The sequence below is a fragment of the Pristiophorus japonicus genome, chromosome 10, assembly GCF_044704955.1.
Source record: "Pristiophorus japonicus isolate sPriJap1 chromosome 10, sPriJap1.hap1, whole genome shotgun sequence".
Lineage (NCBI taxonomy): Eukaryota > Metazoa > Chordata > Chondrichthyes > Pristiophoridae > Pristiophorus > Pristiophorus japonicus.
The window spans coordinates 165,796,286-165,822,122 of NC_091986.1; the positions used below are offsets into that span (position 1 = coordinate 165,796,286).

The 25,837-nt window shown below is 44.8% G+C and overlaps 1 protein-coding gene across 1 annotated transcript in view; it reads right to left on the reverse strand.

The window, feature by feature from the left end:
• Window positions 1-25,837, reverse strand: part of flt3 (fms related receptor tyrosine kinase 3) — a 96,138-nt gene that overhangs the window by 48,530 nt on the left and 21,771 nt on the right. The window contains exons 8-10 of the mRNA XM_070891319.1: window positions 12,889-13,040; window positions 12,640-12,790; window positions 7,006-7,171 (exon numbers count right to left, since the gene is read on the reverse strand). Coding sequence (XP_070747420.1) covers window positions 7,006-7,171; window positions 12,640-12,790; window positions 12,889-13,040 — 469 coding nt within the window. The remainder of the gene's footprint in view (window positions 1-7,005; window positions 7,172-12,639; window positions 12,791-12,888; window positions 13,041-25,837) is intronic.

Below are 25,837 nucleotides of genomic sequence, written 5' to 3' on the forward strand. Positions count from 1 at the left end.
ACTATCACTAGGGAGGTAGTGCTGGACAGGCTAATGGGACTCAAGGTAGACAAGTCCCCTGGTCCTGATGAAATGCATCCCAGGTTATTAAAAGAGATGGCGGAAGTTATAGCAGATGCATTCGTTATAATCTACCAAAATTCTCTGGAATCTGTTGAGGTACCAGCGGATTGGAAAGCAGCTAATGTAACGCCTCTGTTTAAAAAAGGGGGCAGACAAAAGGCAGGTAACTATAGGCCGGTTAGTTTAACATCTATAGTGGGGAAAATGCTTGAAGCTATCATTGAGGAAGAAATAGCGGGCCATCTAGATAGGAATCGTGGAATCAAGCAGACGCAACATGGATTCATGAAGGGGTAATCATGTTTAACTAATTTACTGGAATTCTTTGAGGATATAACGAGCAGGGTGGATAGAGGAGTACCGATGGATGTGGTGTATTTAGATTTCCAAAAGGCGTTCGATAAGGTGCCACACAAAAGGTTACTGCAGAAGATAAAGGTACCCGGAGTCAGAGAAAATGTATTAGCATGCATAGAGAATTGGCTGGCTAACAGAAAACAGAGAGTCGGGATAAATGGGTCCTTTTCGGGTTGGAAATCGGTGGTTAGTTGTGTGCCACAGGGATCGGTGCTGGGACCACAACTGTTTACAATATACATAGATGACCTGGAAGAGGGGACAGAGTGTAGTGTAACAAAATTTGCAGATGACACAAAGATTAGTGGGAAAGCGGGTTGTGTAGAGGACACAGAGAGACTGCACAGAGATTTAGATAGGTTAAGCGAATGGGCTAAGGTTTGGCAGATGGAATACAATGTCGGAAAGTGTGAGGTCATCCATCTTGGGAAAAAAAACAGTAAAAGGGAATATTATTTGAATGGGGAGAAATTACAACATGCTGCGGTGCAGAGGGACCTGGGGGTCCTTGTGCATGAATCCCAAAAAGTTAGTTTGCAGGTGCAGCAGGTAATCAGGAAGGCAAATGGAATGTTGGCCTTCATTGCGAGAGGGATGGAGTACAAAAGCAGGGAGGTCCTGCTGCAACTGTACAGGGTATTGGTGAGGCCGCACCTGGAGAACTGCGTGCAGTTTTGGTCACCTTACTTAAGGAAGGATATACTAGCTTTGGAGAGGGTACAGAGACGATTCACTAGGCTGATTCCGGAGATGAGAGGGTTACCTTATGATGATAGATTGAGTAGACTGGGTCTTTACTCGTTGGAGTTCAGAAGGATGAGGGGTGATCTTATAGAAACATTTAAAATAATGAAAGGGATAGACAAGATAGAGGCAGAGAGGTTGTTTCCACTGGTCGGGGAGACTAGAACTAGGGGGCACAGCCTCAAAATACGGGGGAGACAATTTAAAACCGAGTTGAAAAGGAATTTCTTCTCCCAGAGGGTTCTGAATCTGAAATTCTCTGCCCAAGGAAGCAGTTGAGGCTAGCTCATTGAATGTATTCAAATCACAGATAGATAGATTTTTAACCAATAAGGGAATTAAGGGTTATGGGAAGCGGGCGGGTAAGTGGAGCTGAGTCCACGGCCAGATCAGCCATGAGCTTATTGAATGGCGGAGCAGGCTCGAGGGACTAGATGGCCTACTCCTGTTCCTAATTCTTATGTTCTTATGTTCTTATGTACAGTCCTGTGCTTTACTCATTATTTCATATTTTCTCCTCTTCTTTTGTCGTAAGACTCCCTATACCAGGCAAACAACTAATCTACCACCAGGTCTCTGTCAATGACATTCTTTTTTGTTATTTATTCGTTTCTGGGATGTGGGCGTTGCGAGAGAGGCCAGCATTTATTGCCCATCCCTAATTGCCCTCGAAAAGGTGGTGGTGAGCCACCATCTTGAACCGCTGCAGTCCTTGTGGTGAAGGTACTCCCACAGTGTTGTTAGGAGGGAGTTCCAGGATTTTGACCCAGCGATGATGAAGGACCGGCAATATATTTCCAAGTCAGGATGGCGTGTATCTTGGAGGTGGTGGTGCTCTCATGCGCCTGCTGCCTTGTCCTTCTCGGTGGTAGAGGTCGTGCATTTGGGAGGTAACTAGATGCTAATGACAATGGCCTGAGGTGCCTCACTGCCTCTCATAAAGCACCTGACCGCCACTCTACATCTTTCCCTGATGGTGCAATTGGGTATTCTGAACTGCTGACATCAACCTGTGTTCTGGGACACTTTGGTGCAGTGCATCTGATGCTCTGCATGCAATACCAGTTTATTAAAGGTTCACCTTAAAAATAATCACTGTCTTTGTTGTGCTAATTATATGCATGCAACTAGGCGATGGTTAACAATATCAAAAGCTAACCTTTGACACCTTGGGCGGATTTTAACAGCCAGCTGGTTTCCACCGCTGGTTTCAGTTAGTTTCTCACCTGCTCACAGTAGTATGAGGCCATGGCAATTTTAACCGCCGGGCCTCATGTAACTGGTCCACTTCCCGCCTGGAGGCTGCTGGCCTCCGGAATATCAGTCCGCCAACAGCTGCCTGCCTCAGTGTGAGGAAAGGAGGTTCCAGGGTTGGAACAGGGGCCAGAAGGAATGGGGTTGAGGGTCTAAGGCATGGGAGACATAAACTTTTTTGCGGGGCTTGGCAGAGCACTCGTGCTCCTCCTGGACCCACAACGGAAAGTTAAAAAACTTATCTGGAGGTTATTTAACTGGACATCTCAGCATCATAAATTCAGTGGATACACTCATGCAGTTAGTACTCTGCTTATCTGTACCAAAATAGATATTTGTTATCTCCTGCAAGTGTAAATATGAACTGCATATATATTTAAATTTAAGTAGGATATTTATGTGGTGTTTCCTATTTTTGGCAGTTAAGTGTGTAATTGTGCCAAAGACATTGGCAGAGATTTTTCAGATTTTTATCTTACAAAAAAGAAATGGTGAAGTTTTTTGCTCATCAAGGGAAGGCAAGTAATGTCATTGGAACATAGGAACAATGGGCCCAAATTTGGCCCTCCGTTTTTTTCGGCGCACTTGCCTGAGGTGCGCCGACTTTCTGCTCTGAAAACGGCGCCGAAAATGTAGCTCCGTATTCTCCCCGCTCCGTGGACCGTCTGAGGGCTTGACGTGGCGTGGCAAAAGCAGTGGGGGGCGGAGCTAGGGCCTTGCTGCTGAAAGAGAGCCAGCAGGGGGCGGGGCTAGGGGCCAGTGTCTGTAACAGTGCCAGCAGTGTTGCACATGCGCATTGGAGTGTTCGCGCATGCACAATGGGGGACTAACATTGGTAATCGGCCTTTTTTAAAGGGCAAGCCTTCTCATTGATTTTTGGTGCCTGTTGTTGCAGCACCCATACTTAAAGTAAAACTTAAACTTTCAAAGGTCAAAGAAGGTGAAAAATGACAGCACAGCACTTCTCCCTCTCCACCCAAGGTATGTATATAGACCACAGCCAAAGGTCTTTTAAGAACATAAGAACATAAAAACATAAGAATTAGGAACAGGAGTAGGCCATCTAGCCCCTCAAGCCTGCTCCGCCATTCAACAAGATCATGGCTGATCTGACCGTGGACTCAGCTCCACTTACCCGCCCGCTCCCCGTAACCCTTAATTCCCTTATTGGTTAAAAATCTATCTATCTGTGATTTGAATTAATTCAATGAGCTAGCCTCAACTGTTTCCTGGGCAGAGAGTTCCACAGATTCACAACCCTCTGGGAGAAGAAATTCCTTCGGTTTTAAATTGGTATTTTGAGGCTGTGCCCCCTAGTTCTAGTCTCCCCGACCAGTGGAAACAACCTCTCTGCCTCTATCTTGTCTATCCCTTTCATTATTTTAAATGTTTCTATAAGATCACCCCTCATCCTTCTGAACTCCAACGAGTAAAGACCCAGTCTACTCAATCTATCATCATAAGGTAACCCTCTCATCTCCGGAATCAGCCTAGTGAATCGTCTCTGTACCCTCTCCAAAGCTAGTATATCCTTCCTTAAGTAAGGTGACCAAAACTGCATGCAGTACTCCAGGTGCGGCCTCACCAATACCCTGTACAGTTGCAGCAGGACCTCCCTGCTTTTGTACTCCATCCCTCTCGCAATGAAGGCCAACATTCCATTTGCCTTCCTGATTACCTGCTGCACCTGCAAACTAACTTTTTGGGATTCATGCACAAGGACCCCCAGGTCCCTCTGCACTGCAGCATGTTGTAATTTCTCCCCATTCAAATAATATTCCCTTTTACTGTTTTTTTTCCCAAGGTGGATGACCTCACATTTTCCGACATTGTATTCCATCTGCGAAACCTTAGCCCATTCGCTTAACCTATCTAAATCTCTGTGCAGCCTCTCTGTGTCCTCTACACAACCCGCTTTCCCACTAATCTTTGTGTCACCTGCAAATTTTGTTACACTACACCCTGTCCCCTCTTCCAGGTCATCTATGCATATTTGTTCTCTCCCCCTCCCCCCTTCAGTCATGTGATTTCTCTCTCCCTCCTCATCACCCATCCTGCCCCCCCCTCCCCCCCGGCCCCCCAGCCTGTTGCAACCTGGTTCATTCCTGCAATCTATGTGTTCTGCCGAGCCCAGCCCCCCCTTTAAGTTCCCTCCTGCAGCCTGTGTGTTCCCAGCCCCGCTTTAAGGTCCCTTCTGCCAGCCACTTTCTGCGAGCCCAGCCTGCTGCATCTTGGGTGTGTGGCCAGTTCACTGCTCTCCCACCCGGGCTTCCTACCCACCACCCCTAGCCCTGGCCGAAGGTAGGACGGTGCCTTCTCCCGCTGACTTCCCAGGGCCGAGGTAGGACATTTTATTTTTTATTTACTGTTTAAAAATTTATTATTGATGGTTTTTATGCTTCTTTAATGTTGTTGTGGAGGTGTTTAGTGCTTTGCAAGGTCCTATCACTTCCCTTCCCCCCCATCTCTGGCAACCTGCGCTGATATCTTAACTCTCCGCAAGGGTTTTCTGTGCGGGCCACGTGACCACATACGCTGGCCTAAGTTAGTTTGGAGGAATTATTAGCTGTGCAAACTGGCTTAAATGGCCAAAACAAGCTAGGTGGCTGGTAATGCCCCTTTTGAAAAAAAAACTAAACTAAAAAAAATCCTAACTAACTTACACTGGCGCAAATTAAATGTGCAGAATGGGGATTTTTAAGATACTCCAGAAAAATCAAGTTGCTCCAACAAAAACAGAGCAACTCCTGGCCAAATTTGGGCCCAGTAGTAGGCTATTCAGCCCCTCGCGCTTGTTTCCCTCATTCATTTAGATCATGGTTGATCGGTATCTTAACTCCCACTACCCGCCTTAATTTCGTAACTCTAATAACCTCGCCTAACAAGTCACCACAAGAAATTGAAAATGTTCTCCTTTTAAGCACCTTGGTCAACATATTTTAAAAATGCCATAAAGAATATTTTCTCAAATAAATACATTTCAGTTGCTTCAACTTACACTTCCTTTCTGGAATAAAGTCAACAGCACATCTTACTCCAGTGGGCAATGGTGCAGCAGTAAATAAACAGAAGTAGCAACTAACATGGATATATACAATACAGAGAAATGCATTTTACAATGCCTAAATTTTTTTTTTATAGATGTAGACACTTTAATTTTCTGCACTATTGCAAGTTATCAAAGTATTTTTAGAGTATATTCAAAACACATTAAAGGAAAGCTTTTTTAAAAGGATACAAAATTAACAGGGAATTTCAGTCAAATTTTGACAACCCCATAAATAGGTTGCTTAAAAATTCTAGGTATAGATGACAACACTTATATCTAAACTCAGATTCAGATACTCAGTTGATACTCAGTATTGCAACTCATTTAATGTACTGCTATGCCTAAGTGACCTCTGGCAATGGACTTAAAAAACTGGGTACATGGAGATACATGCTTTAGTTAGATCAGATTGTATCCCAGTCCAATGGTTACATCAGAAATTCAGTGTATTTGAAGGAAATTGGAAGTGAATTGGTACCTTGGAATTCTAAGGTTGGATCATGTATATGCATAGGATTAACTGCACTCCATTTTAGCTTTCCTGATTTGTAATATGCCAATTTTTATCTTTTAGATAATATAACTTTGCTACAGCATGAATAAGAGTATTTGGCTTAGTGGTAGCCAGAGATTGGGGGGTGGGGGGGAAGGGAAGCGGAGAGGACCTTGCAAAGCACTAAACACCTTCAAAACAATATTAAAGAAGCATAAAAACCATCAATAATAAATTTTTAAAACAGGAGTGAAAATTAAAGGTGAGGTGGCCGATGGAAATTAAAAAAAAACTTACCTTGTTGTTCGCGCTGCTGATCCAGTTTCTTCAAAGGGTTCTGGCCACGATCGCTCAGCTCAGCATTCTGCTTGAGTGCCAGGTTGATCGCACGGCACCCTCGCTCAAATGGTGGTCCAGGTAGGTCCCTCTTTACTTTGCAGAGCCTGCAACTTGGCCCTTCCCTTTAAGGGAGGGAAGAGCCCCTTGGACACAGCACATTGCACAGCCCAGTGTGCAGTGCTGCTGAGGCGTCTGCTCCGTTAGCGCTCCAAGAAGGAAGTGGAGAGCTTGATTTAACGCTCCAATTCCTTCTGGGGGCGATAACCCAACTTTTTTGAGAGGGGCGAGACTTTAGCGCCTGCCACTAAGTTTCATGCCTTCCAATTGTTACTGTCTCCAAAAGGGGCGATAATGAATTTCACCCCATGGTCTCTAAATACTGGGTTGATGTTGAGCACAAGTACTTGCTTATGGTGAATATGGGCAACCCCCATCGAAAAGATTAGGTGAGGCTCTTTGGCCTTGTTTGCAGCCCACCTAGAAGAAACTATCCTGAAAATTAAAACCATGAGAAAGACAACAGGAAACTATCTCAGCTACTCTTCCCTCACACAAGAGTCTCATCTGTGAGACTTGAGTTAGGACCTGCCCTAGGGCAGAACACGACAGACAGTATGAATATTGTAATAAACTCCTCTTGAAATGTACTCTTTTGCAAAGAATATTACATTTTCGTAAACTATCCAGTAAATTCAAAAAGCTTTACCTGTTGCCAGATGCATTCGTAAGATAACATGAGAAAACATTTTGGGAAAAATACCACTGGCATCTTACAAGTGGATATGCATTCAGTCTGACTTTAAAGCAAAAGTTTTCCTCTTCACCAAAAGTATGGATTTCATTTATAGTTGATGAATTTATAAATCCTTCCGCTGTAAGAAAAAAATAACCAGAGTACCAATTTACTGTAATGTTTTATCATTTTACCATATATTACTTTAAAAAGCCTTTACATTTATTAACGTATTCAAATTGCATTAAACTTAACTCACCATTTCTTTTTTAACATTAGTAACAAATATTACGTAATTAAAATAGTTTGTACGATGTTACATAGAGGAAGATATGCTGCCCCAGCCTGGATTTCTAAATTTGGTTAGTGGAAATTGTTTAAATATTCCCATTCCTGAGCGCTATCCAGTGATCACTGCTGGATATCAGTTGAGGATAGTACTCCGATTTGATTAAAACATAAGAAAACATAGAAAAAGGAAATAAAAACAGAGAATGCTTGAAATTTCAGCGGGTCAGGCAGCATCTGTGGAGAGAAAAAGAGAGTTAACATTTCGGGTGAAGACCCTTCGTCAGATGCTGCCTGATCCGCTGAGATTTCTAGCATTCTCTGTTTTTATTTCAGATTCCAACATCCACAGTATTTTACTTTTGTAATAGATCAAGGAAAAGCCACTTGGCTCATCAAGTTGCTTCCTCCATATCGGCGTGTCAGCTTGGCTCAGTGGTTTTCACCTCAGTCAGAAATTTGTGGGTTTAAGCATAGCTCCAGCGATTTGAGTACATAATCTAGGCTGACACATCAGTGCAGTACTGAAGGAGCGCTGCATTGTTGAAAGTGCCATTCAGATGAGGTGCTAAACTGCGGCCGATCTGGCTGTTCAGGTGGATGGAAGAGATCGTTTAGTAATATTTGAGAAAGAACAGGCTGAGTTGTCCTGCCTAATATTTATCCCGTAACCAACACCACCAAAACAGATTAGCTAGTCACTTATCTCATTACTGTTTGTGGGACCTTGCTGAGTATTAATTATTTGTTAACAAAACAACAGAGACTACACTTCAAAAGTAATTTGTTGGCTGTGAGTACTTTGGAACATCCTTTTGACTGGAAAGATACGATAGAAATGCAACACCTTCTTCTACCCTATCATAGATTGTGCTCTGGCCATTTAACTTCCTGACAGAAAGTTCCATATAAATGTTCCTGTTCACTAAAGGTAATCAAACATATGCTGATGTTCCTGTGATTGAATTACCTGCTGGCACTCACTGTCTGAGCTGTTCAAAAGATTAGCCATCTAGGTGTGGTCCCAGAGGAAGCCTGACACCTGTAGAAATCTACTCCAGCATTTTAGTGCCTCAGGAGAGGAAGCAAGACAAGTGGAGGAAACAATTACTTAAATTTGGACTCCAATGTAGGCTAGATGGAGATGAGAAGATAAAAAATGTAAGAGACTTCCACCCTGGATATAAGGCTGCTGATTTACATAGAATTTACAGTACAGAAACAGGTCATTCAGCCCAACTGGTCTGTGCTTCAAACGAGCCTCCTCCTTTTGCTCTTCATCTAATCCCATCACCATATCCTTCTATTCACTTCTCCCTTAAGTCCATATTTAGGGCTCAATTTTGCCCACCCCTTTTTTCGGTGCACTGCGCATTGGAAATGGCGCTGGAAAAAAGTCGCCCCATCCTGGCCACTCTTCCGAGTCCCCAGAGTCCCAGTGTGACGTGCATTGTGAAGTGGGGCGGCGGAGCAACAGGCCAGCGCCAAAAACAGTGACGGCACCTGCACGCATGCGCAGTGAAGACTGCGCGCATGCTCCTGCCCTCCCAGCGTGACCTGTGAGCTGTGAGCAGGACTCGATGCTCGCAGCCCCTATCCCCAGCCGAAGGGACGCCCCGATCTCGCCGCACCCTGTCCCCGGCCGAGTGGCCTCCAGCATCAGCCAGCCGGCCCGCTGAGTTCCCGGGCCGAGGTAGGACTTCAGTTTTATTTTTTATTCATTGATGATTGTGCTTGAGAGTTTTGATTGGGGGGGGGGGGAAGGAGGAGAGGTTTTTTTGAGGTGGGGGAGAAAAAATGTTTTGGGGGAAGGGGGGAAAAAAGTATTTTGGTGGGACGGGAGTGGGGGGACTTTTTTTTAAAAAAAACTTGATTCTGGCATAAAGTTAGGACTTCTATTTTTTATTTGTTATTGATTAATTGCTTATTACTTTTTGTGGTTTGTTTAGTGCTTTGTAAGTCTTGGTGTTTTAAATGTACTAACCTGTGCCGATTTCTTAACTGCCCGCAAGGTTTTTCAGAGCTGGCCACATACTCTGACCTAAGTGGATTTGGAGTAAGTTTTAGCTGGCCAAAGTGGCAAAAATGGCCAAAACTGGCGTAAGTGGCTGGGAATGACCCCTTTTGAAAAAAAAACTGAACTAAAAAAAATCGTACCTAACTGACTTACTCTGGAGCAAATTTTGGGGGGGAAATGGCATTTTTTAACTTACGTCAGGAAAAACAACTTTCTCCAAAAAAATTGATGCAAGTCATGGCTAAAATTGGGCCCTAAGTTCCACATTCTAACCACTCTCTCGGTAAAGAAGGTTTTCCTGAATTCCTTATTGCATTTATTAGTAACTATCTTATATTTATGACCCCTAGTTTTGGATTTCCCACAAGTGGAAACATCTTATCTACGTCTACCCTAACGAACCTCTCCATAATTTTAAAGATCTCTATTAGGTCACCCCTCAGCCTTCCCTTTTCTCGATAAAAGAGCCCCAGCCTGTTCAATCTTCCCTGATAGTTATAACCTCTCAGTTCTGGTATCATTTTTGTAAATCAGTTATAACCTCTCAGTTCTGGTATCATTCTTGTACATCAGTTATAACCATTCAGTTCTGGTATAATTCCTGTAAATCTCTATATCCTTTTTGTAATATGGAGACCAGAACTGTGCACACAGTGTTTTAAGTTAGTCTCACCAAGGTTCTATATAAGTTTAACATAACTTTTCTACTTTTTAATTCTATTCCTCTGGAAATAAACCTCAGTGTTTTGTTTGTAATTTTTATGGCTTTGTTAACCTGTGCTGCTACTTTTAATGATTCATGAATCTATACCCCTAGATCCCTTTGCTCCTCTACCTATTTAGATTCGTATGTGGCCTTTGTATTCCTCCTATCAAAATATATCACCTCACATTTATCTATATTGAAATTCATTGGCTATCTATACATCCATTCTGCAAGTTTATTAATGTCTTGTATTTTGATTCAGATTTCAGAAAGAAAGTAGATGGCTATCGTTCACAATTAATCAAAGCAAAAACACTCCTTGAAGTGACAGACATGCTAATCAAATTAGTCCTCACCTGTATTGGAGCAGTCCCCCAAAACAAGACAAGTAATTCACATCGCATAGTCAAACTGAGAGACTTGCTTGCAGGATCCCGTGATGGGTCACTGCACGTCCACAGATGCAAGTATAAGCAACTTATAGCTAGCTCATTGTTCAACTTGAGTGGACTTTGTGTCTCCCAATAATTGTTAAGCAGTCCACATTAGAATCTCAGAATGTGGACATTGTGCCTGTACCGACTCTTTAAAAGAGCTATCAAATTAATCCCACTCCCCGGCTCTTTCTCTATAGCTCTGCAGATTTTAATAGGACATTAAGAGATCAGACAACTCTCTGATGCCAGGGATGGGGACATGCTCTACCTCTTCAAAGGCATGCTGTTATCGGTCAGTAGTCATATAAAACCATTTTTAAAGTTGTTACAATACCAATGTAACATTACCACAAATTCCCATGAGGTTGAGATTCTTATAATCTGAAAGCTGGACACATGTCTGTCACTCCAGCCTCATGTGGTGGACTGATTCAGTGTTAGAAGGGTACTGTAATGCTCACAGGCTTGCAGAACTGTTGCAAGGGGAGTCCTGTTGGGCTGCTCTTGTGCACCCTCCATTTTGCCATCCTCGTCTGCCGTCCGGACAGGCATTGCCATCCAGAGGGTTCTCTATGTGGGAGTCCTCTCCTTATCTACTGGGGACTTGGCCTGGAGGGTGTTGCATGGGGCAGTCCCCTGAAATAAGTTTTTAAGTCGGTTCACGAACTCCCAAGCCGCCTGCATTTTCTGAGGTCTGAAGAGTCCGTGTTCCATGTTTTTATATAGTGACTGAGATTGCAGCCCCTCTTCCATTATCTGAAGGGGCTGCTCTCGATTTCTGGCTGCACTTCAGTCCCATGCTCCTGATCTTTGGGCACCCAGGGAGGGGAGCAGGCAGGTGGGAGGGCCTCCTCGTATGACAGCTCCTGGGCCAAGTAAAGGTGGCCATTAACAGGTCCAGGCATGGGGCAGTCGAGGGAGTCATTCAGCCCGACTGCCTGCCTCTCTTCCGTAGCTACGTTCGTGCCAGGAGATGGAGCATGCGGTGTCCACCGGGACACTCGCAGCCTTCTGCGACAGGTGGGCACCGGAGGAACTGGAGTGCATCATTACAGTAGGGAACAGAATTTTTATTTGATTTGTTAAGGTTCCCTTAAAGTTTATTTGTTATTTTGTGTGTTCTCGTGCCCTTACCAAAGGAGGCACTTGGATTAAAGTTATAATTTAAACAAGGTGTAGAGCTGTTGCATTGTGAGTGGCTTAGCCAGTCACATGATGTTCACAAGACTCAATAAAACCCCAGTCAGTTGAGTCTAGGTCATCCACGATGAGGTATGCAGTTGTGAGCCTAGTGGATGAACTGTTAACGTGTAGTTTGATTGTTAAAACTTTGTTAATAAACCAACTAGATCAAAAAAAGAATGATGAAGCCACAATACAACAACAACTAAAAGTGACTGATTAGAAAGAACAGACACACAGTCCAGAAAGGTTTCCAACATTTCTTATTATGCATTGCATCTGAAATTAGATTATAAAAGAAGCATAGTACAGATGTGAAGGGTTTCATATGCCTCAACGAAATCATTACATTATCAGTTCTACTAAGCTCTATATCCAACAAAACGATAGTGATTTGATTATGTGCTGGATTATAAGCATTTATGAGCATATGCACCTGGTTGAATTTCCATAAAAGATTGTATAGTCAATGCCAGAACATAAGTCATATCCCTTGTTTGCAGGCTACAAAAACCTGTATGAAAGTGTGGCTTATGTGTGAAGGAATATTAAATTAGGTACGATGTCATATTCCCACTAATACAATAGAAAATATTTCTGTGTGGTTTCTAATTAGATACTAATAATATAACTGGGACTGAAGCAACTTTCATTATGCTGCAAATAAGAGAGAATATATCTGTTTAAGCAGTTATCCTATGTGCATATCTAATATGTTGAAATAAAATTCTGTCAAAAGTAAGCTTTATTTCAAAATCTTAACAATAACAAGTATGCTGTATCAATGGAAGGTCAGAATTGTAAAACATGGTGACTGCAAACCTTACATCCACTGTGCTGTTAGGAAGATTATGCAATTATATATTTATTTCTGTATTCGCATGTAAGCACATTGTAAAATTCAACACTGATTTAAAATATTGTGAAACTTTACAACCCTAATTAACAGACTGTTCAATTGTGAAGCATAAACTTACCAAATACTGTTAATCTGACTGTCTTGTTTGAATGACTGCGAGAAGCACATGTATATGATCCACTATCTTCCACATGTACTGAACTAATGAACAGGAACTGAATCCTTTTATGTCCAGATTGTGTTATAAATGATTCTTCCTTTTCCTGGACCTGTATCATTGTTGAAACAACAAAAACTGTGCTGAACTTTATTAAGTAAAACTTAATTACACACTAAGGTAATAGGCAATCTCAAGTCAGTGTCATACCTCTGTGGTTTTTCCTGCCTTTGTGTTACTAGTCCAATCTATGCTGAATCTGTAGTCTTTATATGAAGCAACACATCTTATCAGAAATGGATCACCAACTTTGAGGAAAACATTCAAGACTGAGCTTTCTTTATCTGATTTGATATCAAGATCTACAATTCAGAGAGAAAACAATATTATAAAATGACTTGGAAGGTGTTCAATTACAAGAGACTTTGCAACACCCGACACCACAGAAATGAATTAAGAAGATTCAGCTTTAGCCAGGGAAATAAATTTCCGTGACTAATTTTCAGATAGAAATGTTTGGATTTAAAATCAATTTCAAGTATCCTTTGCGCTGGATGTGTAGATGTCCATAATATCAGTCTTTTTGCAGTTAATACATTTTCAGCTGATTAATTACAGTTGCACTAGTATGGATTGTAGGAGCAGGTACTGCTGGCCCTGATGAGAGTAGCTGTGCTGCTGGGGAAGGACATGCTATAGTCTCACAAATGACAGCTGAGGTGATCTCCAGAAGGGAAGCAGCGGTGTCCTTCGAGAGAGAAGTGGAGGTAGTCTCGGAAAAGAGAAGTGGTGGCAGGACAGGAAGAATAGCAAAGGGAAGTGATTGTGACTTCAGAGAGGAAAATGGTGGGAAAGTAATAGATGGTATAGGGAAAAGATAGACATAAGATGAACAGGAATCCTGATCTAATTATAACAGGCTAATTTGTTCACTTTAAAGTAATTGCTATCAAAATAGTAGTGCAATTATTTGAAATAAAGTTGTATAAAAGTTATAGGTTATGCATTTTGCTAAATTATCCTTAAAAGATGGTGACCAGACCAGAAAAAAATGGTTTTGGAGATAAAGATCTCTCTTATCTGTAACAGCTGCTAAGCTGATTCACTAATAATGTGACCTACATTATTGTGTTTATAATTCAGTCGTGATTTGAAGAGGGGTAAAAATGAAGCTTTTGGATGAATCCCCTTTGAAATGGACACTTCCAAAGTCGCTGAGAGGTAACCTTGGGGGTTCAGAGTCTAAGCAATGTTTCATAGCAGCAGAATCTTTAAATCCTGTCTGAATCAATCACCGCATTCAGAATGTCATTAGTTATACTCTATGGTGCACCGACTGCAACATTTAATTTGCTTTCATTATGATCTTATTTGTTATTAATTAAAAAAAACAATTGAATAGCTCCCTTATGTGTTTTCGATGCAAATATTTGATTAAATGGAAAATGTGAACACATTGACCTCTCTCTCCAATTATCGAAAGAAATCCTGACAAATAGAGAATGGATATTTTTATCGGTACAAAAATCTTCACAAAAGCATAAACTCTAAGAACAATGGGAAATGCTTGGCATGAGTGTGTCCAGTACAGTTTGCTACTGAACACACCAAAGAAGCACTTCTATATTTTGCAATGGAAAACCTAAAGGTCTAGATTTTACTTTTACCTTTACCCAATGTAAATGCGGCAGTAGTGGCCCTAAAATGGCTGTCTGCCCTGTTTATGCTGTTGCCATCCTCAAAGGGGCCTTCTGCTAGGACTCCAATTGTAATTTTGTTGGACAACTGGACGGAGCATTTGCTGCACATGCTCCATCCAGTTTTACCAGTCGATACAGCAAAAGAGGCAACAAAAAGATATGTTTAAAACGATTTTTGTGGGGCCGAGAAGAGCAGGTGCCCTAGGCTCCTACCACCAGACCTACATATTCCTGCTAACTGGGTCAGCCTCTAGCCGTTAGATATTACCCTGTCTGGAGATGACGAGCTGCAGGGAGGCCTCAGTCTGGTGCCCGCATCTTGCCGGTGGCATGGTCATGAGGCCTGGACCTCAAAATGAACCGGGCCTTCTGCCCAGGATCGCATGGCTGGTCAGTATGCTCCGCCGGTCAGCCATCCGCTAATTAAAATGAGAACTTAAGTAATAGGAGCAGGAGTAGGCCATACAGCTCCTTGAGCCTGCTCCGCCATACAATAATATTGTCTACATCAACTGCACTTTCCCGCCCTATCCTCATATCCCTTGATTCCCTTAATGCACAAAAGTCTATCAATCTCAGCCTTGAATATACTCAATGGATGAGCCCCCTGAGGTAGAGAATTTCAAAAAATCACAACCCTCTAAGTAAAGAAATTTCTCCTCATCTTAGTCCTCAATGGCCGACCCCTTATCCTGAGAGATTATGACCCCTAGTTCTAGACTCCCTAGCCAGGGAAAAGGCCTCTCAGCATCTACCCTATCAAGCCCTCTAACAATTCAACCTAGAGTATCCAGACTCTCAAAACATTTAAATAAATTCTGATTATATTTATAAAATGTCTAGAAGGTTGAAATTATATTCTGAGCACTTTGTGAACCTGGTTTGACACCAGATTGAAGTTAACTCCATGTGGTGTCAAAACCAATTGGTGTGAGTGCACTGTGGCTGGAGTAGGTGGTGGAAATCATTCTACAACTGATTTTTGACATGGGCAACGTTCAATAATGTCATGACATAGGAGTGTGCTCCAAGGTTTTCTGACTGGAGGCCTTGCTAGAGGAGGTAGAAAGGAGGAGAGTTGTGTTTTATTTACAGGGGACCAGGAGGCCCTCCAGACAAGCGCTTAGAAGGCTGTGGGACTACATAGCCATGGCGGTCAATGCCAGAAGTCAAGCCCCGAAGACCTGGATGCAGTGCCGCAAAAAGTTCAATAACCTCACATAAGTGTTCAAAGTCAGTGAATGCATCTTCAAATGCCATATCCCACCAACTGCACCACTAGCCTCAGCCACTGCTCAATGCACCACACCCCCATCACTCACCTACCAACAATCTCTATCAGTCAGAACTCCTACATAACATTTATAGCTTCAACTCACCCTCACACACTTAGTAGTGCTGCAAGCCTCACATTGAATCATGACAGGTACATCACCCAAACAGATTGCACCACACTCACTGACACATTTTGCTCTGTCTTGCAGGTGCTGCACAACCAGAGACGGTAGGAGCTAATCGGCGGGGGACAGATACGCCAGCATATCCTTAACCCCATGGTGGAGACGGTGCTCACCATCATTGGAACGGTCATTGCTGAGGCCATGGCCGGTGGCGGGGCTGAAACCATTGAGCATGATGGTGTCCTCATACATAATCATCCTTCTCACATTGCACTTCCTTCTTATCCCACAATCTCTTCTGATTTACAAGCTGCTGATGGTGTAAGGATTCAACTCTAGCTTTTGCCTCCCCCCCCCGCTCCCTCCGCCTCACCACAACCTTACCTTTGTGCTTTTCTCCTTTGAGATACCCCAGAGCTGCAACCTGGCCAGCCTGTGGTGGAAGAGCAACAGGTGGAAGAGCAACAAGACAGTGATGATGAAAAAACACCATCACTCGATTTCACACTTGCAGCCACCAGCTCAGATACGCACAATGTTTGTAATTTAGAGGCGAGCATAGAGGTGCGATCTGCACGTGGTGATACACCGGGCATGAGTGGTCGTCAGCCAGGGAAGGGGACACAGAAAGCAGAGGTGCCAGCTTGTCAGAGGGCGAGGTCACACATTAGTTCTGCTGCAGAGGACTCAAATAAGCGCTTTGATGGGGCAGGCTACAGAAGAAGGCTGATGGGTATGTATAATGAAATGTCTGGTGTGTTGGGAACCCTGTCAGAAAGCCTGTGCGCAATGTCAAGGAGCATGGAGGAGTCCGATACTAACTTGGCACAAGGCTTTGCACATAGCTTGGAGCCCATCCTTTCCAGCATCGAAGTGGTGGCCAACTCCATGAGCACACTTGTGGACCCAACCATGATGCAGCATCTGTTGCCCAATGTCTCAGGGCCCGAACTCGGTCAAAGCCAAGGCCTGCCTATTTGCCACCCAACGGATCGCCGATGGCCGCCGAGAAACCGGGCAATACTTTGCCTGGAAGATTCCTCTAAAAGAGGTGGCAATACAGCCCGGTGGCAGAACAACGGCTTACACTGTCAATCTGGGTGGCAGCAGGCGGGAACTCTCAATCTTGCCGCCCAAGTGTCACCGAGGATGGAGTCAGGCCCAGGGAGGGTGAAAATAAAATCATAGCAAAAAAAACCACTACAACACCTTCAGGGGACTCCATCCAGGTAAGTCGCTGTAAAAATTGCTTTTTAAATAAGTTCACTAACCTTTAATTCCGTTCTTTGTACTTACCATCGGGGTTAGAACAGCCTCCACGCAGCGATCCTTCCCCCTGCTGGCGCTGAATCCCGTAGACTCTTGCCCGCACCAATCTGGCAGCTCGGCGGGCGGGAGGTCACATGTGCTACTTGGCCGTCAGAGGATTTCAGCGGACGGTTCCTGGCGGTACTCTCCTCCTGCCTGCTCCAACCCAAGTGGAAAATGGCAAAGAAGGGAAACTGGCAACAAAACTTGGCGATAGTCAGCGGCAGCAGGTGGCAGTGGGCGGTAAGGCCATCAATATCGGGGTCTCCGTTTCCACTGCAGCACAAGCAGCAGCCTTCTGATGTCTGAGTACTGCAGAGGAAGCTCAGGCTGCTGTCATGCAAGGTCAGACTGCTGCCATCATGGTTTGGATTACAGTGTGAAAAGGGGCTTGCAGGGTATTATGGATGTATGTAAGCCTCACCAATGTGTAAGACTTGTCACTAGGGGGCACACCTGTGGGAGATCTAAGGGTCACCTGTGCACCCTGGGGCAAGCAGGTATAAAAGGTGATTCACCATGCTGCTTCTGCACTCTGGAGTCTGAATAAAGAGGCCAAGGTCATAACAGTTTGAGCTTACAATACAGTCTTGTGGATTATTCTGAACATAACAAATTGCCGACAAGCAACAGATCATGAACTTTCATGCAGTAATGGCTGCCGTTGGTATTCTTGAGAGATTTGTTGAGGGTGATGATTGGGAAGCCTTTGTTGAGTGCCTCGACCAGCACTTCGTGGCCAATGAACTGGACAGGGCTGAGACGGCGATCAAGCGCAGGGCGATTCTCCTCATCGTATGTGGGTCTTCGATATATGACCTCCTCAAAAATCTGCTGGCACCGGTCAAACCAACAGACAAGACTTACACAGAGCTGTGTACGCTGGTTTGGGAACACTTCAAGCCGAAGGAGAGCATCTTAATGGCCAGGTATCGCTTTTACACGCACCATCGCTCCGACAGCCAGAACGTGGCGAGTTTTGTCGCCGACCTAAGATGCCTTGCGGGACAGTGCGAATTTGCAGGATCTTTGGGGGAAGTGTTGCGGGACTTTTTCATGCTTGGAATCGGCCACGAGGTCATTCTTCACAAACTGCTGTATGCCGAATCCCTAGATCTGAGCAAGGCCATCACGATAGCCCAAGCCTTCGTATCCACTAGCGATAACACAAAACAGATATCTTCACAGAATCGAAGCTCACCGGCAAATACAGTGCACAAAATGTTTTCAGCAGGCAGAACTGTACAGGGCAGGGCCTACATGACCGCAGAGGCCAGACCTAGGCCTAGAGTGACTCAGAGTCCGCCATGGGGCATGAATGCGTATCCATTAGCACCATGTTGGTGCTGCGGGGGCAGTCATAGAGCTCATCAATGTTGTTTCAAGCCCTATGTGTGCAAAGGCTGTGGAACCATGGGGCACCTCCAGCGAATGTGCAAACGACCTGTGACTCACCACATGGCAGAGTCAGGGGAGGATGACCAATCCAGCGAGGATCACGCTGAACGAGCAGGAGAGGCAACTCAACCTGAGGATGAAGAGGAAGTATATGGGATACACACCTTCACCACCAAAAGCCCTCCGATAATGTTAAAAGTTGAACTCAACGGCACTCCAGTCTCCATGGAATTAGACACAGGGACGAGTCAATCAGTTATGAGCCAGAAGGCATTCGAAAGGCTGTGGGGCAACAAAGCACAACGACCCAAGCTGATCCCGATTCAAGCAAAGCTGCACACCTACACCAAGGAACTGATACCAGTTATTGGTAGTGTGGACATAAGAGTATCCCATGAGGGAGCGGTGCACAATTTACCACTGTGGACTGTTTCAGGTGATGGGCCAACACTGCTTGGTAGAAGATGGATGGGGAAGATTCGATGGAACTAGGAAGACCTCTGCGTACCATCTCCGGCAAACGATGTCTCTCTTGTTCAAAGGCTGAGCAAAGCCCCACCTTCAGCTGAACCAGGCATTGAAATGCAGATCCATTTGCAGATCCCCGAGGCACAGGCTGCTCATCACGACCACAGGGAGGTGAAGATCAACCGAGCAGCGATACAGGCGCGGTACCCACCACCTGAAGCCGACGAGCTCCTCGCGACGATGGAAGAGGCTCCAGGTCAACCAAGCAGAGTGGGACTCCGGCCGAAATGATCCGAATGCGCCTTCCCAACGCCAGAGGCAAAATCTCTGGGGAGGTAGATCGCGGCAGTCGACATCACGGACACGGACAAGAGTGCATCCAGACCACAGAACAAAAGAGTATCCAGACCACGGGTCGAGAGTGCATCCAGACCACGGGATGTTGCCGCAACGAAAAAGAGGCATGTGGTGCCCAGCAAGGAAGACGACTGGGTTTGGGGCAAAGGTAAAGGGGCGGCCGCTGAGAAGGCCAGGAATCCACCACGTTCCAATAAGTTGTTTGCATTGTGTAACCCATGTGAGCGTTCTTTCACGGCCAATGATGTACTATCATATGGGGTCGAGGGTACCTTACAACAAGCCAAAGTAGCGGGCGATCACCAACCGGTCGTATATGTATTTGACAAAGTACTTGTAGCAAGTGAGGTGTTATTACACGGGGTCGGTGTGTTGTACAGCAAGCCAAAGTAGCGGGCGAACTCCAACCAGTTGTATACGTATCTAACAAAGTACTTGTAGCAAGTGAGGTGTTATTACACGGGGTCGGTGTGTTGTACAGCAAGCCAAAGTAGCGGGCGAACTCCAACCAGTTGTATACGTATCTAACAAAGTAATTGTAGCAAGTGATGTGTTACCACACAGGATTGGGCGTGTTGTGCAGCAAGCCAAAGTAGCGGGCGAGCCCCAACCAGTCGTACATGTATCCAGTAAGTTAACCAAGGCAATAGCCTGGGCTCACGGGACAAAAGAGACGTACCAGAATGTCCCAGTATTTGCTCGTCCCCCAGTTTTGGGAGAGCAGAGGCACCATTATCGATGCGTTGTTTCAAGAATGTCTAACACTGTCGATGCATTGTAACATGATCCGCCACAGGCCAGGCACTGAGAACGGTGCTTATGCCCTCAGTTGGCTACAGTTGCCCACCACTGGGGTGGAAATGGCGCAGCCTGCAGATCTACTCGTTGCCGTGGAAGTGCTAGAAAGCGAGGGGTCAACCGTAATGGCCCCCCAGTTTAGGACCTGAACCAGCCAGGATCCCATATTACCGCCCACCAACGGTGAACCGCTAGACGGGATGTTGCAGCTTATCCGTCGCAAAGACGAAAGGCTCATCCCATCATATTGCCCCCTATGGGGCAACCCTGCAATGTTGCAAAGAAAGGCAGGGAGGCTACACACAGTCGGTGGTCCGGGGCCTCCATACCATGGCCCAGATTCCACGGGGACCATGCGGCCTCCCGCCACTACTGAAAGTCTCAAGGCCATAGTGGCCATCTTGGGCTTGCCAGACTTTAAGGTCAGCGACAATAGGCCGGAGCGGGCAGCACAAATCACGAAGCCAAGCACCACACATGTCACGGTAGACTCTCCACAGACCCGGCTATCACTGGTGCTATGTAGTCAACAGACAGAAGCACTCAGAACCATGCCTTCCGTATGCTATCAGCAGAGAATGTACCATGGTCGCATGACTCCTCCACGCGACATCAGAATAAATGATGTAGACCATGTTCAGGGCCCCAGATGGGCCGTTAGCACTGCACCAGCCAAAGAGGGGAATGGAGTGTGTGTGAGGAAAATGGAGCGTTTGATTGTTAAACCATGTAATGGGCAAAAACAGAAAGCATTTGGACCAGACCAAGCTGCGAACTACAGATAATCAGGAACCACTGTGAAAGGACCTGGCCCCCAGCGACCCACTAACACGATCGACCTCGCTGTCAACTACAAGGATGAACCCACAACGTCAGGACTTCAACTCAGGCGATCGACCCAGGGATGCAGGGCACCAGATCACCTCAACTTGCAAATAACTCGTACATAAAACTTTGGGGGGGGGGGGGCAGGGGAGTGATGTTATGTAAGTATGTAAACCTCACCAATATGTAACACTTGCCACTAGGGGGCACACCTGTGGGAGACCTAAGGGTCACCTGTGCACCTGGGGCAAGCAGGTATCAAAGGTGATTCACCACGCTGCTTCTGCACTCTGGAGTCTGAATAAAGAGGCCAAGGTCACAACACTTTGAGCTTACAATACAGCCCTGTGGATTTATTCTGAACATAACATAGGGTGTCACAGCAGTCCAGCGTTCTGCCCGCCAACAGATTACTAGGATTACTGAGGCACCGCCCTGGGGGAGTAGCAGTGGCTCCATGGTGCACAAACCTGCCATCCGCTCTCAGGATGAGAGCATTCATCCTCCTACCCCTGCCACTTCACCACTGCCCATGCTGTTGCCTGTCCTGTCAGCCAGCCAGTCCAGACTGCTGCTGCCCACGCTGAGATGGTGCAGTCCTTCTAGGGCCAGAGCTGCTTGGGGTTGTCCTACAAGGCCATCTGCAGTCTCCTCCACTGAAAGTCAGCAGCCTTCGATCAGACATGCTGCTCAGGGTAACACCGCGTAGGAGCCCTACGACTGGCAAAGGGACACGGAAGATAGGCACTGAGGGCATGCACTCATAAGAATGACTAGTTTACATTTGTACGCAAAATGGCATGATTTCATTTATAAATTTGTTTTGGAATGTTTATTTAGTATTGGTTTTTATTTTTACATTGTGGCCAAGCGGACGCTATGATGGTCCATGACAGAGGGAAGGTAAGGTGTGGGACTGTTGGTGAATGGGAATTGGGGTTGTGTTTACTGGTATTGCACTTGAATGAGTTCTTCATGGACAGCCCGGCCAGAAAGGGGCTGGCGAGGGTGCCTCCTCCCTTGCTCTTCCTCTTCCCCCTCCACCTCCCCCTCTTGCTCCGCAGCTGCTCGTCGTATAGCTGGTGGCAAGGTTTGTGGCCTCATGATGGCGAGGTTGTGCAGCAATGCAGCAGACCACCACAAATCTTGAGACACACTCTGCCAAGTATTGCAGGGCTCCTCCAGAGTGGTCCAGGCAGCGGAAGCATTGTTTCAGCACACCAATGGTCTGCTCTATCATATTTCATCTGGTGGCATGGCTATCATTGTATGCATGCTGCACACGTGTGCATGGGTTGCACACTGGGGTTATAAGCCATGTTGTCAGCGAATAGCCCTTGTCGCCCAGTAGCCACCTTTTGGTTTGCCGTGGTGACTCAAATGCAGTTGGCACAGCGGATTGCCGCAGAATGACTGCTGTCAGGATACCGGACACTGACCTGCATGATTAGCTGCCGATGGTCACACACCAGCTGGACATTGACGGAGTGATAGCCCTTTCGGTTCAGTTTTATGGCAGAGTTGACATACGCCACCCGCAAAGCTCCCTGTACCATGGAGAAGCCTGCAATTCGAGCCACATGCTCGCTCTGCCTGCTGCTCTCTAGCAAAAGAGAATGAAATGTAGTCGGCTCTCTTTGAATACAGAGCCTCAGTGACCTCCCTTATACAACAGTGGACGGCAAACTGTGAGATGTTGCAAATATCTCCAGCTCCATTCTGGAAGGAGCCCGACGCATAAAAGTACTTCACCACGGTCACCTTCACAGCCACTGGCTATGTGATCCTTGGCCTGCTCTGTGGTTGCAATTGTGGCTGCAGCAAGTGGCAGATTTCAGTGAGGTCGTCCTTACTGAAGCACAGATGTCTGACACATTGCTCCTCACTGTGGTTCAGGTAGAAGAATTGCTCCCTGAACACCCTGGGCAGATATGGTCTCCTGCTGAGAGCCCTTCTCGCCGGCTCCTCCTCCCTTTTCCAGCAGCTTGCCCTGTCCTGCGAGCCCTCTGCTTATTCTTCAAGTCACGCTGCATTCCAAGAGAAATTCCTACTAGTGCAGCCATGTCTGGGAGCAACTGGTTTGTGCAGAAGCCTTGAAATCAGGACATGTCCTTCAGCGTCTGCCACACCAGTCCCTTTAGCAACTTTAAAGAACTCTAGAAAGCATCAAACACTTGTACAATCATAGCAACAGCCAACAGAAATCAATCAGCATCTAACTTGAAAGTTTGTGATGGTCCCTTTAAATAACGTTGGTTGGGGAGAGTGGGGGGGGGGCGGTCTTTCCTGTTGCTGAACACTTGTTCAGTTGTGCATGATTATGAGAGGGTATTAGCTGGATCATTGAGCTCCAAAATGGCACCGCTGACCTGCCTCTTCTGCATACTTCCGGCAGACCCTCACTGCGTGCGTTAACGTCCACACCAATATGGCGTTCGACGCAACTCACACCAGATGTGTCCGTGCACCGCGGATGCCATTTTGGACTTCTAAGGGCTCTTGTAGCATCCAGAAAACATCACTATGTATCTGAATTTTGCGCCCAGGGACACAGGTTCAAACTAAGAAAATGCAAATTTATAACTGATATCGGGAAGTTCTTCACGCAAAGAATAATCAACAGGTGAAATGGACTCCTCGATAAAACAGGGGAAGTGAAAACCCTGAAATTGTTTAGGAGATAATTTAATGTTATGATAGAAGAGACTTTAGGGTGTTTATGTATGGATGAACTAAGATAGACCAAATGCTCTTCCTCAACAATAATTATCCTGTTATGTCTTGTCTCAAGTTCTGGCTGACGATAAAGATGGGAAAATGTCAAATGAGTATATCTAATTGTGTAAACTAATAAAATTCTCTTGTAAATTTATAAATCATAAAAATTGAAGTGTGGTCTCACTTACCTCTAGAATTTATAAATCTTTTATAGTATCCAAGTTATTTAAATGTAATTACATAGAATGTATAGCACAGAAACAGGCCAGTTGGCCCAACTGGTACATGCCAGCTCCACACGAGCCTCTTCCACCCCTCTACACCTAACTCTATCAGCATATTTAGTTCTCCCTCATGTGTTTATCGAGCTTCCCCTTAAATACATCTATGCTGTTCACCTCAACTACTCCCAGTGGTGTGAGTTCCACATTCTACCCACTTTCTGGGTAAATAAGTTTCTCCTGAATTCCTTATTGGATTTACTAGTGACTATCTTATATTTATGGCTCCTAGTTTTGATCTCCCTCACAACTGGAAACATCTTCTCTACCTTTACCCTATCAAACCCTTTCAGTGAATCAGATATTTAAAATACCAGTTTGCAATAACTAAAAACTAGATTCATATCATGAAAGCTGTTACCTGATTGTTAGTGCTCACATCATGACAATGCAAGGAATACTATTACCATAGCATAATTTTACAGTTTTAGAGCAGTATGATCATGATAAGCCCTAAAGACCATGTTAACAGGCTTTATTGCTTGTTCAGAGCCATTAGTGATCACAATGCCCTCCTAACTGGGTTTACTGTTATATAAGTCACATCATAATAAGTAACAATAACCCCTTATCAGGCAGTACATGATCATTTAAAGCCAAAGACCTTGGTATAGGAGCATCTCATTTAAATGCTTTGTGCTTATAATCACCAGTGGAGTGAAGTATTCAGCACTGGTTTGTGTTTTTTTTCTGAAATTCTTGTATGTATTACTCTTAAAGTACTTCACAGGTTTTGCAAATAAAAATATGTATAAAACAATTGAATAGATAAAACTGCAACTATGATAAATATGTTTGAATATTACATTTTACAACTTTGAAATAAAGCTGTTTTCTAACCTGATTTGAATTTGTCTAATACATAATTACTTAATTGTAATGTCAGGTTGGATCAGGAGACAAGGCCAACACAGTGCTGTATAATTATCTTTGACTTCGCTTAGCAATGTTCCAGCATCCCAATCTCTCAGGCAATTTTTCTTTTGCTTTTTGCTTTTCTAAACAACAACATAATCGAACATTTAAAACTTATCTTGCTGTAACTGTGCATTTTATTACAGAACTGAGATAAATGTCAAAAGTTTGATGATGCAGCTGTGAAATTTGCACGACCTGTATTTTATGGTTGGGATTTTCTACTTTGACAGAATCCTGCAGCAACTTTTCCCACTCTATTCACACTCAGAGGCCATCCAATTGCAGCTAATTTTCCGGGGTTGTGGTTATTAAAGTACGTGAGGTGAGATTCCAGCAGGATTCCCACCTACACTCGGGAGCTGCTTGGGGTGGAAGGAAAGTAGCTGTAAAAGTCATCAAACACCTTGGTCTATGCAATTGATTATCAATTACATAGATCCTTAGGATCCATTCGACACTTCATGTCACTTCTGACAGAAATTTCTGGAAATAGCGGAGGATGTGGGGAGATAATGGAAGAGCCCGGTAACCAATTATGCCTACCCCACATCCATTGGAGATCTAACAAAAAACTGGTATATTGAGCAGGAAATTCTGCCCTTAGGCTCAAAAATAATTGTGAAAAGCTCAATATATTAACTAATCCCGGCAATGACAACTTCTATAATGGAGCATTGCAATAACCTTTTTGGTGGGGAGTATGATCCCCTACATAGGGAACTGAAAGAGTGAACTTTGTGTTAACTACTTAGAGAACCTGACTGGAGGCCAGAATAAAGAAGTTCACAAAGGTAAGGTGTGAAGATTGTTGTAAAGTAGCAGCAAAGAACATATGTGGACAGGATGGGAAGCTGAAGTTCTTAAAAAGTCATATGCAAAAAACCCACTGTACTGATATACAGAAAGAAAGCAAGGCTTGCATTCATATAGCGTCTTTCACGTCCACTGGATGCGAATATAGGGGTAGGTTTTGGGCATGTGGGGTCTT